Genomic DNA, 21631 nt, shown 5'->3' with positions numbered 1-21631 from the left:
TGCATTTTAAGGCATTCTCGCAGCGTCAAACTGAAACAAATGGCAAAATTCACCGATTCAATGACAGTAGCGACCTCTGTAACACAATCGTATCCACAAGTATGGTTAATTCATCTATTTTTGGGGCCAGAGACTAAATGTTGAAAAAAGCTACTCCATGTTTTAAAGCTTTTTTTGTTTTAAGGTTTAAAGCACTGTCTACCAAGTTAAATTCAACATATAACCATGATGGAAAGCAGGCAGTCACACAAAAGAGGTAAATGACTGAGAAATATCTGTAGGTGGAGGGGACTGAAAGTGGAAATTGGCAATATTACAAAAAATATTTAAATCATTGATTTGTAAAGAGATACATGAAGAAGCTTACACAACTGCATTGACTCCTCTGCAATAGCGCTCCCACATGCTTCGAAACCTTGGCTGTCCCCCAATGTCCCATACCTGGAGGGGAAAAAAGGCTTCTGATGTTATTCTGAATATACCATTAGCATGAACAGAGATTTAGAAATTAGAACAGAAGTCTTAAGTTAAATTTTAATGTCTATAAAGATGAAGTTGTTCAATCACATTAACAACGGTATGTGTGAGGGTAAGGAGACTGGAAGAAAGGATGCATTAGCCCTCCAATGACATGAAGGACAGACAGTAAAAAGCTGGGTGGGGAAAAGAATGAGCCAGTGTAATGATGGACTAATCTGGCTACCTCTATTATCTCAATAGTTTTCACATTTGATCGCTGACGAGGCTTTTAAAGATATGAGGTCAAGACAATCAGAAGAAGAAAGAAAATGATAGTCAATTGCAAAGTTGGAGAACCACTCAGTGATGAGACATATGACTAATCAGTTCACCACATGAAAAGAAAAGCTCAAATATACATACATTCTACAAAAAAGAGTTTAATAGGTTGAAAATAATCACTCAGGCCACAATCCTGCGAACACTTATGCACATGCTTAACCGTAAGCATGTGAGTAGCCCCACTGACTTCAATGGAAGCAAAGGCTACTGGAGATGTTTGAGATCTTTGAGATGTTTTGTCATTATGGGTGCTCAGTGTCAGGTGTGTACGCCCATGAACCTCTGATAATAGATTTTGTTAGCATTGTCTGAGTGGTCCATCCACTGTACAGTTTCATGTCCCAATCTGAGGGTATAGTGGGGACAGCAGATCCGATGACACTTGAATCCCTTCTCCAAGATGAAATCCTGCCAGAAGCAAGGACTCTGAAGCAGACTGGAAGGAGGGTGGGTAGTGGAGCATCCATAGGGACAAAACAGCTCAAAGAACTCCAGTTACTGTACAAGTAAGTAACCTCTCCTTCTCCTTTGAGTAGTTGTCCCTATGGGTACTCCACTTCAGGTGATTCTCAAGAAGTGTCCAAACTATGGGGACAGGTGCTGAGGAGTTCAATTTAGTACAGATTGAAGAACAGCCATTTGAAAGACTGCATCTGCCCTGGAAGCATACACAATAGTGTAGTGCTGCAAAAAGATGTGAATGGATGCCAAGGTGGCAGCTTTATCATAATCTGCGATGGGAGTGTTCTTAAACAGGGCGACAGAGGTGGGCTGCACCCTGGTGAATGGGCAGCCATCCCAGAAGGGGCATCACATGCCAGAGATTTTTTAGCATGACATTATGCAAACTGAGATCCATTTTGATAGTCTTTGGGTGGAAACAGGGGTTGCCTTCATTGTGTCCATGAAAGAGACAAAAAGCTTAAGAGAGGCCTTAAAGGGCATATTTCTTTGTAGGTAGACCATGAGAGCTCCAAAGCGTGAAGACTAACTTCTTCCCTAGAGTTGTGAGGTTTAGAGTAGAAGACTTACAATTGAATGTCTTGGTTAATATGGAAGCCAGAGGAGATCTTTGCCAGGAAATGAGGATAGGGGCATAGGCACTTTGTCCTGGTAAAATACCACATAGGATGGATCCTCCACAAGAGCTCCTAATCCACTACTCTCTTATGAGCAAGGAGATTTTGAAAGAGAAATAGAGGAGTGAATGTCTTTATGGATTTTAGCATGGTCTCCTTAAGACACTGAGAATGAGATTAAGGTTCCAAGGCACCACAGGGTCTCTGATGTGTGGGAAGAAGTTGGTAAGCCCTTAATGAACGTAGACATGGGATACACAAACACTGAAACCTCATCAACAGATAGGTGAAAAGCTATAATAGCTGCTAGCTGGACTTTGATGAAGCTGAGTGACAAACCTGTGGTTTTTAAACTCAGCAGGTAGTCAAATATGTGACTGAGACGTGACTTGGAAGGAGACAATGCCTGCTGGTTTGTCCAGGAGTGGAACTGCTTCCATTTTTGCATGTAAGTCTCTCTCATGGACAGTTTCCTACTATTCAACAGTACGTTCCATATTTTGAAAGATCAATCCATTTCTATGCCCAAGAACCTCCAGGAGACAGGCCTCAAGATGTAGTATGGGGAGATTGTGGTGGCTCAGTCTCCCTGATCCCGGAGTCATTAGGTCTGCTGTCAGAAGTCCAAGAAGTGGTGGCCATAATGACAGACGAATCAGGTCTGAGAACCGTATCTACCTTGCCCAAGCTGGTGCTACGAAGATGATCTCAAATTTCTTGTTTTATCTTGTTCAAGACTTGAAGAAACAACAGTGTGGGGGGACAAGCATAGAGCAAAAATTTGTGGCAAAGAGATGAGGAAATCATCTCCACTAGAGCAGTGGTCCACTCCCCCTCCCCCAAATCGTGGTTGGGAGCCGGGGCCGGGAGCCGGGGCTGGGGCCACATCCAGAAGTGGAACCAAGGCTGGGGCCAGGAACCAAGGCCGTGGATGGGTGGTACTCCCTTCCTGCCCCCCATGGGGGCTGACCTGGGTTCCATCACATACCCTTAATATTTCTATGCACCCCCTAGGGAGTGTGCCCCACAGGTTGGGGACCACTGTATTAGGGAACCGTGGCTGTGTCCTCCCCTTGAGCAAAATTTGTGGCACTTTGCAAAGAGGTCTATCTCCAGGAATCCCCCAGGTGAAGAATATTTCCAATAGGATTGGATTGTTTGGCTCCAATTTGTGATCCTAGCAAAATGTGTTTGTTATGGTTCTGCAGACCTGATCGACATCTCAGCAGTATACCTACTTGGTGATTTATGCACCAGTTCCACAATTTTATTGCCTGGTGGTTTATGTAACACATGGCCACTCTGTTATCTGCCATGATCCTGACTAACTTGCCCTCCATTACGTGTAATAAGTGGCTGCATGAACAATGAACTGATGTGTAGGGCAGATTCCTGAAAAGTCCATCTGCCCTGAGCCATAGGGTCCTGGAGGTGAGTCCCTCAGCCTAACAGGGAGATATCTGTGGTTATAATCCTTATTGGGGTAGGATGCAAGAGTGGGACAAACTCTGTAAGGACTCTTGCACCCACTCGGACAAGTTGTATTTGTTCAGTATGTAGACAGTCCTGAACCAGGCTGGAAGACATCAGGAATGCAGTCTGGCATGAGGTGTTACGAATGTACAGGTTGCCATACAACCCAGTAATTGCAGCCAGGTACTCGCTATGTCTTGGGGGCTCAGCTGGAGCTTGGAGATCAGGTTGGACATAGTGTTGAACCTGTCCATAGGTAAGCAAGCCCTGGCAATCATGGAATCCACAGTGGCCCGATGAACTCAATGTACTGAATGGATATCAGAGTGGATTTCTCCATGCTAAGCCTCAGCACCAGTGAGTAGAAAAGGGCATAGGACTTGTTGGTTGTGGACTGAACCTCAAGGAATGACCAACCATTGAAGAGTCACTCATCTGGACTGGGGAAGACCATTATACCCAATTGTAGTTAGGCTGCCACTACTGAGAAGACCTTCATAAAGACTCTTTTGGGCAAGCTGAGAAGCAAAAAGGAAGCACTCACTCATTGCCAATAAACTGCAAGAAGGGTTTGTGAGTTGGATGCACCACTATGTGAAAATATGAATCCTGAAGGTGGAGGGCCACAAACCAGTCCCATGGATCAAACAATGGTATTATTGTTGGTAGTGTTACTGTCCTGAACCTCTGCTTTTGGATGAATGTGTTCAAAGCTCTGAGATCCAGGATTGGTCTCCATCCTCCTCTATTTTTGAGTACCAGAAGGTATCTGGAGTAGATTATTTTCCCAATGAAGGAAGGGGAACTGGTTTGATAACCCCCAGGAGCAGATGGGACTCTTTTTTCTACCTTATGTGGGGTAGAAAAAGGGTAATTTTAAATTTTTGGATGACAAGTTATTTTATTTTAAAAATTAGTAAAGATATTTTAGTCCTGAGAAACAAGAAATGCTAGGTCATCTTTTATTGTTTCTCTTAAAGCCAACTCAGTGGGGTGACTCCCACTACTTAGTCATAGGAGTTCTTTTACATACCTTAGAGGACACAGTGATCAAGACTAAGCAAAATAATCACAAGTATTAATCATGGCTATTATTATTAAAGAAAGGAAAATAAAACATTAAACAAAATAGCAGAAATGACAGAATACAAGCAATAAACTAGTGACTTCAGTTACAATCTCTTATGTATGTCTGTGGACAGCTTTAACACCATTGACTTCCTGAGGAAACTACAATCCATTGGTGATCTTCCTGAAAACACCATCCTAGCCACTATGGATGTAGAAGCCCTCTACACCAACATTACACACAAAGATGGACTACAAGCCGTCAGGAACAGTATCCCCGATAATGTCACGGCAAACCTGGTGGCTGAACATTGTCACTTTGTCCTCACCCATAACTATTTCACATTTGGGGACAATGTATACCTTCAAATCAGCGGCACTGCTATGGGTACCCGCATGGCCCCACAATATGCCAACATTTTTATGGCTGACTTAGAACAACACTTCCTCAGCTCTCGTCCCCTAATGCTCCTACTCTACTTGCGCTACACTGATGACATCTTCATCATCTGGACCCACGGAAAAAAAACCCTTGAGGAATTCCACCATGATTTCAATTTCCATCCCACCATCAACCTCAGCCTGGACCAGTCCACACAAGAAATCCACTTCCTGAACACTATGGTGCAAATAAGCAACAGTCACTTAAACACCACCCTATACCGGAAACCTACTAACCGCTATGCCTACCTACATGCCTCCAGCTTTCATCCAGATCACACCACACGATCCATTGTCTACAGCCAAGCTCTACGATACAACCGCATTTGCTCCAACCCCTCAGACAGAGGCAAACACCTACAAGATCTCTATCAAGCATTCTTACAACTACAATGACCACCTGCTGAAGTGAAGAAACAGACAGAGCCAGAAGAGTACCCAGAAGTTACCTACTACAGGACAGGCCCAACAAAGAAAATAACAGAATGCCACTAGCCATCACCTTCAGCCCGCAACTAAAACCTCTCCAACGCATCATCAAGGATCTCCCCCTCCCACTCCTGTGAAAAACCTCTCTCCTATGTCCGAGCTATTGAAGTATTCAAATCGTGGTTTAAAGATTTCAAGGAGCAGAGAATCCTCCAGCAAGTGACCCGTGCCCCATGCTACAGAGGAAGGCGAAAAACCCCCAGGGCCTCTTCCAATCTGCCCTGGAGGAAAATTCCTTCCCGACCCAAATATGGCCATCAGCTAAACCCTGAGCATATGGGCAAGATTCACCAGCCAGATACCCAGGAAAGAATTTTCTGTAGTAACTCAGATCCCACCCCATCTAACATCCCATTGGACCTATTTACCATGAATATTTAAAGATCAATTAATTACCAAAATCATGTTATCCCATCATACCATCTCCTCCATAAACTTATCAAGTTTAATCTTAAAGCCAGATGGATCTTTTGCCCCCACTGCTTCCCTTGGAAGGCTATTCCAAAACTTCACTCCTCTGATGGTTAGAAACCTTCGTCTAATTTCAAGTCTAAACTTCCCAATGACCAGTTTATATCCATTTGTTCTTGTGTCCACATTGGTACTGCGCTTAAATAACTCCTCTCCCTCTCCGGTATTTAGCCCTCTGATATATTTATAGAGAGCAACCTTATCTCCCCTCAACCTTCTTTTAGTTAGGCTAAACAAGCCAAGCTCCTTGAGTCTCCTTTCATAAGACAAGTTTTCCATTCCTCGGATCATCCTAGTAGCCCTTCTCTGTACCTGTTCCAGTTTGAATTCATCCTTCTTAAACATGAGAGACCAGAACTGCACACAGTATTCCAGGTGAGGTCTCACCAGTGCCTTGTATAACAGTACTAAAACCTCCTTATCGCTACTGGAAATACCTCGCCTGATGCATCCCAAGACCGCACTAGATTTTTTCTCCCTGTTAACCAATTCCTTATCCACTTTTCAATTTTCATATTGATCCCCATCTTTTCCAATTTAACTAATAATTCCCCATGTGACATGGTATCAAATGCCTTACTGAAATCTAGGTAAATTAGATCCACTGCATTTCCTTTGTCTAAAAAATCTGTTACTTTCTCAAAGAAGGAGATCAGGTTGGTTTGGCACGATCTACCTTTTGTAAAACCATGTTGTATTTTGCCCCATTTACTATTGACCTCAATGTCCTTAACTACTTTCTCCTTCAAAAATTTTTTAAGACCTTGCATACTACAGATATCTAACTAACAGGCCTGTAGTTACCCGGATCACTTTTTTTTCCCTTTCTTACAAATAGGAACTATGTTAGCAATTCTCCAATCATATGGTACAAACCCTGAGTTTACAGATTCATTAAAAATTCTTGCTAATGGGTCTGCAATTTCATGTGCCAATTCCTTTAATATTCTTGGATGAAGATTATCTGGGCTCCCTGATTTAGTCCCATTAAACTGTTCGAGGTTCGCTTCTTCCTCAGATATGGTAATATCTACCTCCATATCCTCATTCCCATTTGTCATGCTACCATTATCCCTAAGATCCTCTTTAGCCTTATTAAAGACTGAGGCAAAGTATTTGTTTAGATATTGGGCCATGCCTACATTATCCTTGACCTCTGCTATATCCTCAGTGTTTAGCGGTCCCACTTCTTCTTTCTTTGTTTTCTTCTTATTTATATGGCTATAGAACCTTTTACTATTTGTTTTAATTCCCTTTGCAAGGTCCAACTCTACTTGACTTTTAGCCTGTCTCACTTTATCCCTACATGTTCTGACCTCAATAAGGTAGCTTTCCTTGCTGATCCCTCCCATCTTCCACTCCCTGTATGCTTTCTGCTTTTTCTTACTCACCTCTCTGAGATGCTTGCTCATCCAACATGCTTGGTCTACAACTCCTGCCTATGAATTTTTTCCCCTTTCTTGGGATGCAGGCTTCCGATAGCTTCTGCAGCTTTGATTTAAAGCAATCCCAGGCCTCCTCTGCCTTTAGATCCGTAAGTTCTTCAGTCCAATCCATTTCCCTAACTAATTTCCTTAATTTTTGAAAGTCAGCCCTTTTGAAATCAAAAACCCTAGCTGCAGATTTATTTTTGTTAATCCTTCCGTTCAGTTTGAACTGAATTAGCTCATGATCACTTAAACCAAGATTGTCCCCTACAACCATTTCTTCTATGAGGTCCTCACTACTCACCAAAACCAAATCTAAAATGGCATCCCCTCTAGTCGGTTCAGCAACTACTTGCTGAAGGAATCCATCAGCTATCGCATCTAGGAAAATCTGAGCCCTATTATTATTACTAGCACTCATCCTCCAGTCTATATCTGGGAAGTTAAAGTCTCCCATGATCACGCAGTTTCCATTAGTATTTACTTCATTAAAAACATTAAAGAGGGCTCTATCCATATCCAAATTAGATCCCGGCAGTCTATAGCACACCCCAAGCACTATCCCAGGGGAGGCTCCAGTAGTTTTCTTCCTCAATGTAATTTTTGCCCAGACGGACTCTGTCTTATCCATTCAATCGCTGTAGCTTGGAGTAAAAATGAGAATCTGAGATACAAAGATATCAGTTCCACCCTATACAGTGATACAATATACCTGATCTATGCAATATTTCTTCAGATATATGAGCATTAGTCTAATCAGCAGAATCATCCTGAAACACTGGAAAGACAAGTTATCTCCAACTGAGTATGAATCAGTTTTCTCAATAAACCTGTTGGCAGTCCATTGGAGAATGGCATACAGCATGCAAAATGGTACGAATGTATTTGACAGGATTTGGAAAACATTTAATCTATAACTGGAGACACTGATGTTATCGCTAATAGGGAAAGAAAACAGACAAAACTGATTAACTAGAAAAATGGGTAGTGTATGAACTGCCATCTGTACCCCTTTACCTATCCAAATAAAAATGATTAGGTAACTATTGTTCATACTAGTACCATCCTTCTTATGCTTATTTATCATTTTACAGAGCCCACAACTGTGGTAGGTACTCCATAGAAAACACAGGCCTCTGCCCCAAACAGCTCACAATCCAAATGACAGATGTGACAGACAAATGAGGATATAACATACACCAGGAAGAGGAAAGGGGAGGAAAGACATGGGTTAAAGATACATGCTTAGATGGTGACTCAAGACATACATTCGACTTGGTCATAGAAATGTATTCTTGTGCATGCCCTGTATGCGGAGTACATAACTCATTTTTGCATCACAGTATTCAGTGTATAGGGCAGTGGTCCCCAATTTTTCTCAGTCATGCCTTCCCTTACCTGTAATGGAACCTGTTCATGCAGCTGGGAGTGGGGCTGGAGCCGTGGTCAGGAGCTGGAGCCACGCTTGGGAGTGGGGCCTTGGGTTGGAGGCTAGGGCCCAGGAGCCAAGGCTGTGGCTCGGGCCTGAGCTGGGGCTGGAGCAGACCTGGTGACAGTGCAGGGATGGGTGGCACTCCTGCCGAGCACCCCCACCCCGCAAACGTTCCCCTGTGCCCCCCAGGGGGATCCGTCCCACAATTTGGGGACCGCTGATACAGGGAAAATCTATGTGTTGGGTATATACTGGTAAAGGAGGGAAGCCATGACTGAATAGCACAAGATACAACTCACTATAAAAATCAAACTGTCTAGATCAGGGGTTTTCAACCTTTTTTTTTTTTCTTTCTGAGGCCTCCCCAACAAGCTATAAAAACTCCATGGCCCACCTGTGCCACAACAACCGGTTTTCTGCATATAAAAGCTAGGGCCGGCGTTAGGGGGTAGCAAGCAGGGCAACTGCCTGTGTCCCCATGCCACATGGGCCCCCACAAAGCCACATTGCTCAGGCTTTGGCCCCAGGTGGCGGGACTCAGGGACCTGGGCTTCAGCCCCATGCAGTGGGGCTTCAGTTTTCTGCCGTGGGCCCCAGTGAGTCTAATGCTGGCCCTGCTGACAGGCCCCACTGAAACCTTCTCAAAGCCCCCTAGGAGGCCCCGGACCCGTGGCTGAGAACCACTGTGCTAGGTGATATTAAATGTAGATTAGACTTTAAATTGTTACTGCAGTCTTCTTTGATCCCTCATGACTAGAATGGCCACATTTTATAGGCAAGATTATCCCAAGTTGACCAGCACAGCTGAAGAACTGGAAAATGCCCTGGAGTATGTCCAAAATGAATACTACTCCTGGGGGAATTCTGCACCAAAAAATTAAAAATTCAGTGCACAAGATTTTAAAATTCTGCATATTTTATTTGTAAAAATAACACAATATAATCACACCAGTTTCAATTATTTTTGGTCATTTATTTCAAAATACCTGTCAGCAAGTATGTCTGTAACAATGCAGACAACAAAAAAGATTCAGAAAATGTTTTTTGAAAAACAGATTCCTTAGTAGGCCTATTAACATAGAACTCTGAGTAACGATTCATTTAAACTACAATAGAGAACCATATTTCCCGCACTCCCCAGAAGCAGTGCAACGGCTGGGGAGAGTTGGGGTGACAGAGCAGTGAGAGGGAAATAATTGCTGGGAAGAAGCTTAGGTGTGAACTTGGAGGGTTGCTGGGTATGGGTGGGAAAAGTATGGAACAGGTTTTGGGCGGGGGGGGGGGGGAGATGGGGACGGACTGTTAGGGAGCTTCCCCCATGCAGACCCTGGCTGACCCCTGGCCTCTCCCATTCAATCAGGCATATGTGTCCCTCCACCCCCACTCAGACACCCACTCTCCCCATCCCAAGTGGCCCTGCATCCCCGCCCCATGTAGCCCTGTGCCTCCACTCCCATTCAGCCCCTGCCCCAGTCTGTCCTCCCCCACTAGCCCTTATGAGCCCATCTGACCTTCCAGCAGTCTGACACTGTCTCCCCAAAGCCCATCTCCCGACCTGGCCCTACAGGCACTGTGAGAAAGGTTCTGCAGACTCTCTCCCCCCTAGCTGGCTGGGAACAGCTGCTGTGTTCTATTGCCACAGTGCCCTATGGTGGGCAAAAGGTGGAACTGCAGCAATTTTTCAGCAACAGCTTTTTTCTGTGCAAAAATTAAAAGTACACATGGCTTACTAATTATGCACAGGTGCAGAATTCCCCCAGGAGTAGAATAAGGAGGAAGATTCTTTGTTAGGTGGATGCATTGCTAAAGAGGATATGTAAATCACATTAAGCAGATGTTGTTCAGACTAAATCTCAGAGGCAGATCATATTCCCCACAGAAATTTATAAATTGTTTCATTCATTCCTGTTTCTGTGGAGTAATAATTCTTAGCATATAAGAAGTGTTTCATATTCTGAGAGGGCTGTCCAGTACAAACACTAGTTAATGTTTTAATTAGCAAGTTAGGGTAATCAGTATGCTTTAAATTCACCATTCCTTTTAGTGTCCTTACACTGATCTGTTAAATCAAATTCTTCAAAAACAGGAATCCCTCTTGTCCAATTTCCATACTTTATCTGGGCGTAAAACTCTTTCTTAAAATTCCAGCTATCCTGCTGAATAACAGGTTTAAGGGGAAAATCTTTCCCTTTTGTGCCCAGGAAAGTTTTAGCAAGGGAGCAGGAATGCAGTTGGAGGCAGGCTTAAGAGTGTGGAAAGCTGTAGGTGGATTAGAGACTCAATGCACTGGTGGTTTTTTGATAAGCGTTTATTGTGGAAAGATTTGACCGGTAATAGAAAGTTGCAGGAAGGGAAAGGGTAGTTTTGTCTTATGCTGTTCTTTCAATGTCTGCCTCCATACAACCACATTTATTTCTACTCAGAAGGTTATCTTTGCAACCAGACAGGATTTAAACAAAAAAAACTGTTTTCAGAAGTAAAAACAGGAAATCTTGTAGAAACAGAGATGGGAACCAAACTCCCCAGGGAGAGACTAAATCCTTGGACAGTGCAGAGATTAACAGATTTCTAGTGTGCTGCTCACAGGGCAACATACACCAGCAATTTCTGACAACATTATAGTGTACACTGACAAGTAGGGAGGAATAAGGTGCTTCTACAGAGGTCCTAGGCACACCTATAATATTTAATGCCAATTCCCAAAGTCACAATATAAAGGCAGTAATTATCAGTAACTGTTCATCTAGCACAGTGGGAATAGCACTCAGGAAATACTCAACTTCACTGTCAAGGAAATGGGAAAAAGCAGTTCAATTAAAGTAACAATGGAAATTTCCTTCAAATCATCTCTGTGGATAGGTATACAGGGTATCTAATAAGAGATGCCTTCTTTTAGTACTAGCCAAATTAGCTGCTGTGGAAGACACACTCCCCTGCTCAATGCAAATGATGTGCCAGATGTACTTCTTAATGGTCTATCATCTCACCTTTTGCAGTGCAGATTCCTTTTATGACTCGCTCTGTATACATTGAAAACAATATTTCACATGACTACATTTCCACCAGGCAATACATCAGAGAACACTACGTTCTTTGAAATAATTCCTGGCCCTTTGAAGAACCCTTCCGTCAATTTTCTGTAGGTGGATGAAGCCCTAACTCTATGACATTTTTCCAGTTAGGTAACAAGATAAGCAATATTGTGTTACTTCTGAGAGAAACAAGAGTAATTTTCCCAGACACACACTTTATGCACTATATTTTTAAAATTTAATCATGATACTCTTCTCTAATGATCAAATGGAAACATATTTAGGGCCTGAGTCTCAAAAACAGCTGAGCATACAAAGCTCCTGAAAAAAAGGCCAAGAGTACATTAACAGAAAGTGGTATTACTCAGTGGCAATGCAGATCTTAGTGAATCATCATGGACATGTATGGTGGCCAGAAAAAGGGCATGCTGCCAGAATTTTCAAAAACTGGACTTTTCAGAGGGCACAAAACGAAACTCTATTCCTATTAAATAAAATTGACATTAATGGTGCCTCAACCCACACTGATTTTGGGTGACAATGCATACCCACTTTTGCCATGGCTCATGAAACTGCTCCTAGATTATACAAACCCAGTGAGTTATACAAACCCAGTCAGTTAATAAAATAAAAATTTCAGAAGCGCCAAAAGTTTGTTTAAAAAAAGAAATCTGCAGAACCATTTCAAAATTTAATTTCATTTAGAAGTGTCGATTTGGACATTCAAAACATTTCATTTCAACTCGAACAAAAATTTGTTGCATTTTCATTTCAGGGGGGAAAGGAAAAACCCACCCATCAGTTTCGGTTCAAAAGGAACCTATCCATCCCCCAACTCTTTTCCTGCTCCTCCCCCGCAAATTTGACCACCAAACCAAAATATGTGTTATTCGCTCAGCTTTATTTGGGAGACTGAAAGCAGGACAGGAAGGGCTGTTGGCCTACAGAGATGGGTCAGTAATTAATGTAGTGATTATCAATTTGTCGCCTCAGTTTTGAATAACGTATATTAAAGCAAAGATGAGGTCTTTATTATTAAAGAACAGTGAAAAGGCAGCAGGACTCACAGCACTATATATTCCATGGGAACGAGAAGTTGTTGCAGCAGTAGTTAAGCAGTCAGAGAAGGAGGGCTGGCAATGCCAGCTTGAGCTCTCCTGGACAGTTCACAACTAGAGCCCTATGCTGATACCAATTTATATCCGCAGATGTGGATATAAACTGGTATCCGTGGAACTGCAGGGCTCTCCCAGGAACCACAGCGGTGAAAGGAGCAGAACATGGAGCCAGCGCCCCAAGTCAGCAGCTCTTCTGGCACAGCTGTACCACCTCTAGCCCCGTCCCTGCCCCTGCCCTTCTATGCAGCTGTCTGCATCTCCTGTCTGGGGGCATGTGCACCGCTTGAACACAGGAGCGTGACCAGGGACAGCTGCCAGCGAGCCTGGTGCCTGTCCCAGTGGGCTGAGCTGGAGGCACTGCCGGCATGGGCTGCTGGCTCCTGGGAGTGGCAGCCCCACGTTCTGCTCCTTTCACCGCTATGGTTCCTGGGAAAGCCCTGCGGTTCTGCAGATACCGATTTCTATCCAAGGAGATCTGCATTCACGGGTATAAATTTCTATCCACGCAGGGCTCTATTCACAACTTTTTCCACATGCCCACAGTTGCTCCCCCCATTCAGGTCTGGGGTCTACCGAGTAGTTCTCCCGCTCCTGCCTCTGGGGCTGAACTCAGGATTTACTCACTCTCGGTCACTCCTACCCATAGCCTAGTTCAGCAGGGCAAAGAGGCCTGAGACCGTTGAGATTGAACCTCCACCCAATCCTGCTCTGAAATTCATCCGTTGTGTGCCTCCCCCTCCAACAGTTCAGTTCTCAGTTTTTAGTCCAGTGGTTCTCTATCAAGGGTACACACACCGCTGGGGGTAGGTACACAGAGGTCTTCCAGGGGGTACATCAACTCATCTAGATATTCGCCTAGTTTTACAACAAGCTACGTAAAAAGCACTAGTGAAGCCAGAACAAACTAAAATTTCATAAAATGACTTGTTTATACTGCTCTATATACTATACACTCAAATGTAAGTACAATATTTATATTCTAATTGATTTTATAATTATACAGTAACAATGAGAAAGCAAACAATTTTTCAGTAATAGTGTGCTGTGACACTTTTGTATTTTTATGTCTGATTTTGTAAGCAAGTAGTTTTTAAGTGAGGTGACACTTGGGGGTACGCAAAACTCCTGTAAGGGGTACAGTAGTCTGGAAAGGTTGAGAGCCACTGTGCCCCCAGTGGTTATTAGTCTATTCTGTGCCCCAGTTTCATCAATTACATTCTCTCCCTAAATCCCATATTTCTCTGTCCCATAACCCCAAGACCAAACACTACATTCTGATGGCCCAAGCCCTAGCTGTTCATCCACAAAATTCCTCATTATATAGGATAGGAATCAGGAAAGGGGGGGAGGGCACTTCTGGTCACCCTGTTTCTCCTTCTCAAATTCCTCCTTTGCTTTGTTCCCCTCTATTCCATCCACCCACTTCTACCTAGTCCAGTACTGACTACCCCTGAGCTGAAAAATCATGACAGAACAAACAAACAAAAACAAAAAAAATCATGAGATTACAAAACTCACGATTTTTGAGCTACACTCCCATTGCCTTTTTGGTCTGTTTTCTGAATTCGTGGGGGTGGGGGAGGGGGGAGATGTGCGCGCACACTTCACATTTGGGAGGACCTACTCTTTTTTACTCCTAGTTGATAGGTGGGACACTTCAACACCTTTCCCTGATCCCCTCCCCATGCACTGTTCTGTGGTTCTTCATCCATGCCCTGGTCCCTATAGGCCCCTCCATCCAATGGGCATTATTCTGTCTCATGCTCTCCACTTCCATTGGGCACAGACCCAGCCTTGCGCCTCCCCCATCACCAGATGTTGGCCTTGTCCCAGCACCTTCTCTCCCCTCAATCCCTGGCACACACTGCTCAGTTCCTCCTCCCAAATCACTATCCCTGCCCAGATCCCTCTCCACTCCCCATTACGGCCGCTGCCTGGCCCATTCCATGCTGAAGCTCAGTTGCAGCAAAGGAACTGGCTCCCCACAGGATGTAAAGATGGGAAGCATGCACACCTAGGATCACTTCCTTCTCTCACCTCTCTGTTCCAACCAGGGCCAGATTATGACACGCTGAGGCCCTAAGCTATGGTCCTGCTTTGAGCAGGGGACTGGACTAGAGGTCTCTTCCAACACTAAAATTCTATGATTCTGTGAATTTAAGTATAAGAAGCCCCATACCATTAAAAAAAAAAGGAATTTATTATTTTCACAGAAAGGACATTGAATATACAAAACATGAAAGCTTTATATTTGCATCTATACAAAGGCTAAATTGTAAAAATAGAATAATCTTCATTTTCAGCAGCCCTCTCTGTAACGATGACATGATAGAAATCAATTTTAGACAAATTCTTTGAACTAATTGCATATGTAAGTAAATAATACAATATACACAAATACTAAAAAAATACAGTAAATAATACAGTTTACTAGAAGAGTTCAGGAATTTTTTCTTCTCTGCTGGGGCATTTAAATTGTGGAATCCATTGTCTGAATACGCAATGAGACTCTTAGAGGATATAAGATGGCAACAAGAGGCAATAAAGGATATGGGATGCGGATAACCCATAAGCTTAAAGCTCAACTATTGGTTATATTGATCTGAATTACACCCAGGTAATAAGCAAGCCATCAGAAAATTGTATGCAGGTTGTATTTTTCCAATAAATTGATTTGTTTTGTTTTTATAGAAGGTTATGCTGAATTATCTAAGATTGGTACTAAAATTAATAGCAGAAAGTTTTTATTGTAACAAGTAAAAAATTTAATGTTATATTATAAACCTTGAGATTTATATATAAATACAACAAAAATAATATTTTTATTAATATATATATTATATATGCTGAAAACCTGTGTTATTTTACCAGGATATTTCTGTGAAAGTTGGTGCTATTTTGTCTATGTACTCACAGGAAAACAAGAGAGGATATATAATATTTTTACACCATGAATAAGGACAATTATTATTCTTTTCACATGAATAAATGAAAAAATGTTTGATTAATTTTGCTAGGGAAACACAAAGTTTATTCAGGCTATATATAAAATATATTTACAAACGTTTATTCCAATTTAATTTTTGCTACAAAACAATGAATTGTTGGGATTTTTCTTTTGCCGTACTTAAAAATACAATCTATTATGCATAGGATATGTGATTTATAGAATCATAGGACTGGAAGGGACCTTGAGAGGTCATTTAGTCCAGTCCCCTGCCTCATGGGAGGGCTAAATATTAGCTAGACCATTCCTGACAGGTGTTTGTCTAACCTGTTCATAAAAAATCTCCAATGATGCAGATTCCACAACCTCCTGTGGCAATTTATTCCAGTGCTTAACCACCCTGAAAGTTAGGATTTTTTTCCTAATGTCCAATCTAAACCTCCCTTGCTACAATTTAAACCCATTGCTTCTTTTCCTATCCTTAGAGGTTAAGAAAACCCATTCTTCTCCCTCCTCCTTGTAACAACTTTTTACATAAATGAAAACTTATGTAATCATCCCCGCCCTCTCCCCCCCCCCCCCCGAGTCTTCTCTTTTCCAGACTAAACAAACCCAATGTTTTCAATCTTCCTTCATAGGTCATGTTTTCTAGACCTTTATCATTTTTGTCCCTCTTCTCTGGGCTTTCTCCAATTTGTCCACATCCTTCCTGAAACGTGGCACCCAGAACTGGACACTATACTCCAGTCTATATAAGAATTTTTAGATAATATATTATAGGTAGTATGCTCTCTTGTGCACTCCAAACCAGGTGAGCAGAAAATCTCAGTCTTTTTTCTAGGCAGACCCCTCTCTTCACATTCGCTTCTCTATACTCTGTCTCCTCAGGACCACTAATTAATCTTGAGTAAACACCTCAGACATACAGAGTGACAAGAAGCTATATGCACGAAAGAGACAAAGAATGTACTAGAAAAAAGACTGGTAATCTCTAGACAGGCAATGAGAAAATGAGAAAAGCTAGCCTATATTCTAGCAAATATAATGATTATTATAGGCTTTAATAGCCTATAAATCATACATGCACAGAGTTTGAAATAACTTGCTCACCAAGTACTCAGAATATTTTGATATATATGATATCTTTCTTCATTTCTCTCAAAACCCTCTATCCTTTCGTCAGCACTCTTGGATATTTACTGTGAAGTTCCCGAAACTGATGGAGGGAAGCCAACACAAATTTATCCTCAAGATCCACTCGACCCAAGTCCATAAGACGATCACCTGCAAACTCAATCATGTGAAGCATGGATAGCTCATGAAGCAGAAAGCGGCGTGCACACTAAAATACACAATTGTACTAATCAAAAGAAGAAAGAACACACTAACATACGAGCACGAGCTTGGCAGGATTGCTTCACAACACTGCCATCTCTGCCCTCACATTCTTCTCGATTTTATCGGCAGTGAGATTATCTATTTGTTTAACTAAGGTATGATGGTACGGTCAGAATTTTAACAGTAGCAGCTTGCCAACAAAACACTGCCTTAAGAGACTGATAGCAGACTTACTCATAGAAACACTAATTTTACAAGTGCAATTTTTGTTTTTTTCTCAGCCCCAGCCTCCCGCCTGTCAATAATGAACAATTAGTGAAGGATTCGGGTATTTGTGTAGTGTATATTTGTCATATTTGAATAAAAATGTCTATATTTAGAGAGCATTTTCTTTTTCCCGTATCTCCTTTATTCATCAACCGATTTTGATAAAATTTGAAATGGAGTCAGTTTTTTCTTTATTAGAGGTCCCTCATATTGTGAGGCCCTAAGCAGTAGCTTAGTTATCTTATACCTTAATCCGGCACTGGTTCCCTGAGCTGCCTTCCCCTGGGGCTTCCATGCACTGCATAGGCAGCAGCTCAACTGAGGGAGCAGATTCCACGGCAAGTGGAGGGGCAGCCCCTGCTGGCAACAGCTAGAACTGCAGCTCAACCTGACAGTGCCTGCCTCTGGTGGTTCCAGCCAGAACTGCAGCAAAGTTACAGCACAGGCAAAAATGTTAGAGTTCCCAGGATCTTCCAATGAGATTGCAATAGACCAGTACCCACGCTGCAAAGTTGCTGGACTCACCAAAATACCACAAGAGCTGGCAACACAGCTGCCACCCCACCATCCTAGCTACACATCTCCTCTCCAATTCCCTCTAATCCACTTCTGTGGGTCTCCCTCAATTTCCCTCTATCCCCCTCCCCCAAATATCTCCCCACTCTGGGCCCCCTCACCTCAATACCTCTGCCTGCCACCCCCAGGCTCCTCTATTCCCCCACATCTTTTCATGTTCCCACCAACCTCGGGGTTCACTCACTCACTCCAGTACCCTTCCCTGTGGTTACTTTCCACTTAGGCACTCAGGTTTTCTTGACTTCTCATATACTCAACAGAATCAATTTCCCTCTCAAGCCCCAACAGTCCTGCATCAATTCCCTGTTCTCTTGCCTAAATCTTCTTTTTGGGTTCCTTGACCCAGAACATTCAGAGTCCCAGTAATGTCACTGTGTGTGTCCAGAAGTAGGTCTTCCTTACTCGATTTGTTCCCTGGCCCTCTGTTTCATAACGCTTTCATCACTGGGACTCTCATTTCCTTTCCCCACCACCGTTCAGAGAAGTCCATAACACTGCCATGGCAATTACAGTGAAAGATGAAATGACCACAATTAACCACAGAAATACTGTAAGATAATTTCAGTTCAGTTTTCAATTCCAATGCCCTTTCTCCTTGGCCTAGAACTTTTAAGGACCTAAAATTAAAATTAGCACATAATTATAGGGGTAATTGGGGGTGCTAGATTGTTATCAGAAAGTGATCCTCGAAGGTGGGAAAAAAACACCTTTGAAGGGGACAGCTGGTGGTGAGTGTACCAGGACTAAAACGTTAATGCAAGCAAACAGGAGCCTCAGAAAAACATCCCCACCCAGTTTGCAGAACACACCTGCAAGGGAGAGAGGGGAAAGACTGATAAATTCACACTAGAATTATTCATACAGGTGACAGTACAGAATCAGCTCTCTGAAGGGAAATGCTGTGCAAGTTTCTGTGGGGATGGAAGGAATTTTGCCTTGATTACAAAAGTCAAACACTCGTTTTATGAAAGGTTCTAGGACATAATTGCAGAAAAGTGAGAAAAAATGTTCAGATTCATTAGTATCTCCACTAGATTTCTAAAAAATTAATATTTGAAAATAGACAAGAAAGATAGTTCACCTATTCCCCCAAACCTAATAGTCTGACACTTTTCTAGCATAATATCCTGTGAGAGAAATAGCATATATGCGAACAGAGACCTTTTATAAACTTTAGTTGTTTTTATTTCTTGAGAGGTTTTAAGTAGCTTCTTTATCAACATGACACTTTCAAAGATAAGCTGTTTGATTTCTGACCCAGGTCATAAATATCAAGATCACTAAATTGTATTGTTTGCAAGAACAATATCTGGTCATAATATGTTCAAATTTGTTTTCAATTTTGTTGATGGATGAATGTTGAATGGCTGGTTGTTGCTAGGATCTTTCCAGTTATTTTTATAAAATTTTGGGTCAGATTTATTTAAACTGCTGACCGTGAATAAAGAAACCCTAATCTTCAGTATCTTATTTTTACTTTTTCTATTTTTGTCTTTGTTTTTATTAGTTGGGAGACATCGCAGCCTTTTTATTCTCTAGTTTTTAGGGTTGAAAGGTAGGGTTGTTTATGCCTGGGTGTATGAGCGCCTGTAAAAAGCCACCTAGGGAAGGCACCACGAAGAAAGTTCCCTAGGTTTAAACGGCCCTAAAACAATCTCAAAAGATATTCACTAAAGCGTGCTCGGCATTCTGCTTTTGAGCGTCCTAAGAAACTTGAAGCTCTCAGCTGTCAACTGCTAAACAAGAGTTTTGTTAGTGCTCTTTTAGGTCTGGGCTGTATTATCTCTGTTTACGGATAGGCAGGAAAGGGTTAGCCACTACACAGCAACTGAAATCTAAGGAAGAAGCTCTAAGATAGTAGTTTAGACTTAAAGTAATCATTTCATTTCATTATCAAAATATTTAGCCATCTTCAAGTTATAGATACAACCAATTTTGGTAAACTTCTTATAACTGGTATATAGCCAAATGGACTGCCACCTCCTTGAATTCCTTCTTAGAATTTAGACTTCTTGTATTAATTTTACAACTAACTAATTTGATTATTTAATTCCAATCCAGTATTGAAGCTAACTTGTTGAGTAAACCGCGATTTGTTTATTTGAAAGTTGTATTGCTTTAGTCTTAGTATTATTGAATATTATTAACAGTATCTTAGCTTTGGGGATGTTTTTGCGATTTTATTAAAACAATTAATCAAAAATAAAATGTATAAATAGAACCCTCAGCCACATTACTTTCAATGAGCAAACAAGGGTATAGAACCTTTGAGGACCTTGGTGGACATCAGCTGGTCAACCTAAAAGCCTGAGCAGCTCCCCCTAATTAGCCTTTGTTTCTCACAATGCCTGGGAATACTTCATGTATCAAACAGAAAAAGTGAACTGTGATTGCTAATAAGGTGCAATGGCCTAGCACATGCAATGCAATGCGAGTATTTTAGCTACAGTGACCGATATGAAGAATCTTTCAAAAAATTTCCTATCCGTATATTTTTTATAATGCAGTTTCTATTAAAAAAAAAATATTTTTTTCCCTGTTCTTGTCCTCCATTTTCAGTCCAGACACATGACCTGGCACAGCAACCGCTGGGCATGTTCATCTGGGCACTTTCACGCTAAGTGGGGATGGCGAGATCATGTAGCCAAAGGCTGAGTGTTACCAAGGGTGATGCTGACTGTGGGGCAATAGAACCAGGTGGGACAAACAGGGGTTTGGCAGTTGCTACTTGTGCTGTAGACATGAAGAAGGGGTGGTAGGGGAAGGTAAGGAGAACGGTTTAAGCTGAGGGAAGTAATGGCTGGAAGTGCTGCATGACAGGTAGTGATACTGATGTGAAGTTATGGCTAGCCTTTAATTTATCCTAATGGTAGCATCCATAAAACCCCTGAAAATAACAAATACACAAGTCAGGGATGGGGGGGATGAAAAAGTCAGTCTCTATGGTACACATTTAGAATAAAAAGCAGTATACCTGTTGTACACAGGTGATGGTCCCTCAACCACTATTTCCTCTTCCCAGTTCAGTTGCTATTTCCTCCGCTATCTCTAGATCCTAGGTCCCCCAAAAGTTTCTGGTAGTGTTTTTTAGGCACCCCCCAGTTGGCTCTCTCTCTCTCCTCTGATTCACGGAGCTAGTGTTTTCTTTCTGATCCTCTTTGTCCTCTACCATTGCAATGAAATGAACCTTATAGCACTTTGGGCTGGTTGGAGGGATGAGTTCTGAGGATCTGGTCCAATTCTCCACAGACCAGACATATTTTCCAGGCTTATTACTATTGTCACAGGCATTTTCATAGAGGAGCTTAAGCTCCTCTATCTTTTCTGAGTACTGCTTGCTGCTGTAGGTAATGCTAGTCTTGGCTAGCTGCTCAGACAGTCCCACACCAAAGTTACTAAGTTTATCTGGCCATCAATCTCATCTGCACAAATTGCCACCAGTTCTCACATGTTTGCCGCAGACCACTAATAGGAAGACTTGCTCTGAGTCATGCTATTGCTAGAAGCAGAATGAAGTCTAGTACAATGTTGCTGAAAAAGTTGGTATCTGAGAAAATAGCATACAACAGAACAGCATGACAAGTGCTTGTTCGTGAGGGTAAATGGCTCATCCAGTCTCTATCCCAACTCTGGGAAAGCTATGAAATTTAGGAGAACTGGACAGCAGAAATA

The 21631-nt window shown here is 42.2% G+C and overlaps 1 protein-coding gene across 1 annotated transcript in view; it reads right to left on the bottom strand.

Annotated features, from left to right (window-relative positions):
• Window positions 1-21631, bottom strand: part of LOC311526505 (ADP-ribosylation factor-like protein 8B) — a 52211-nt gene that overhangs the window by 15295 nt on the left and 15285 nt on the right. The window contains exon 3 of the mRNA XM_084639633.1: window positions 368-441. Coding sequence (XP_084495759.1) covers window positions 368-441 — 74 coding nt within the window. The remainder of the gene's footprint in view (window positions 1-367; window positions 442-21631) is intronic.

Source organism: Lepidochelys olivacea, assembly GCF_965140295.1.
Source record: "Lepidochelys olivacea isolate rLepOli2 genome assembly, chromosome: 1".
NCBI classification, from domain to species: domain Eukaryota; kingdom Metazoa; phylum Chordata; order Testudines; family Cheloniidae; genus Lepidochelys; species Lepidochelys olivacea.
Note: the sequence above shows the minus strand (reverse complement) of the source record. Positions and strands in the feature narration are given on the sequence as shown.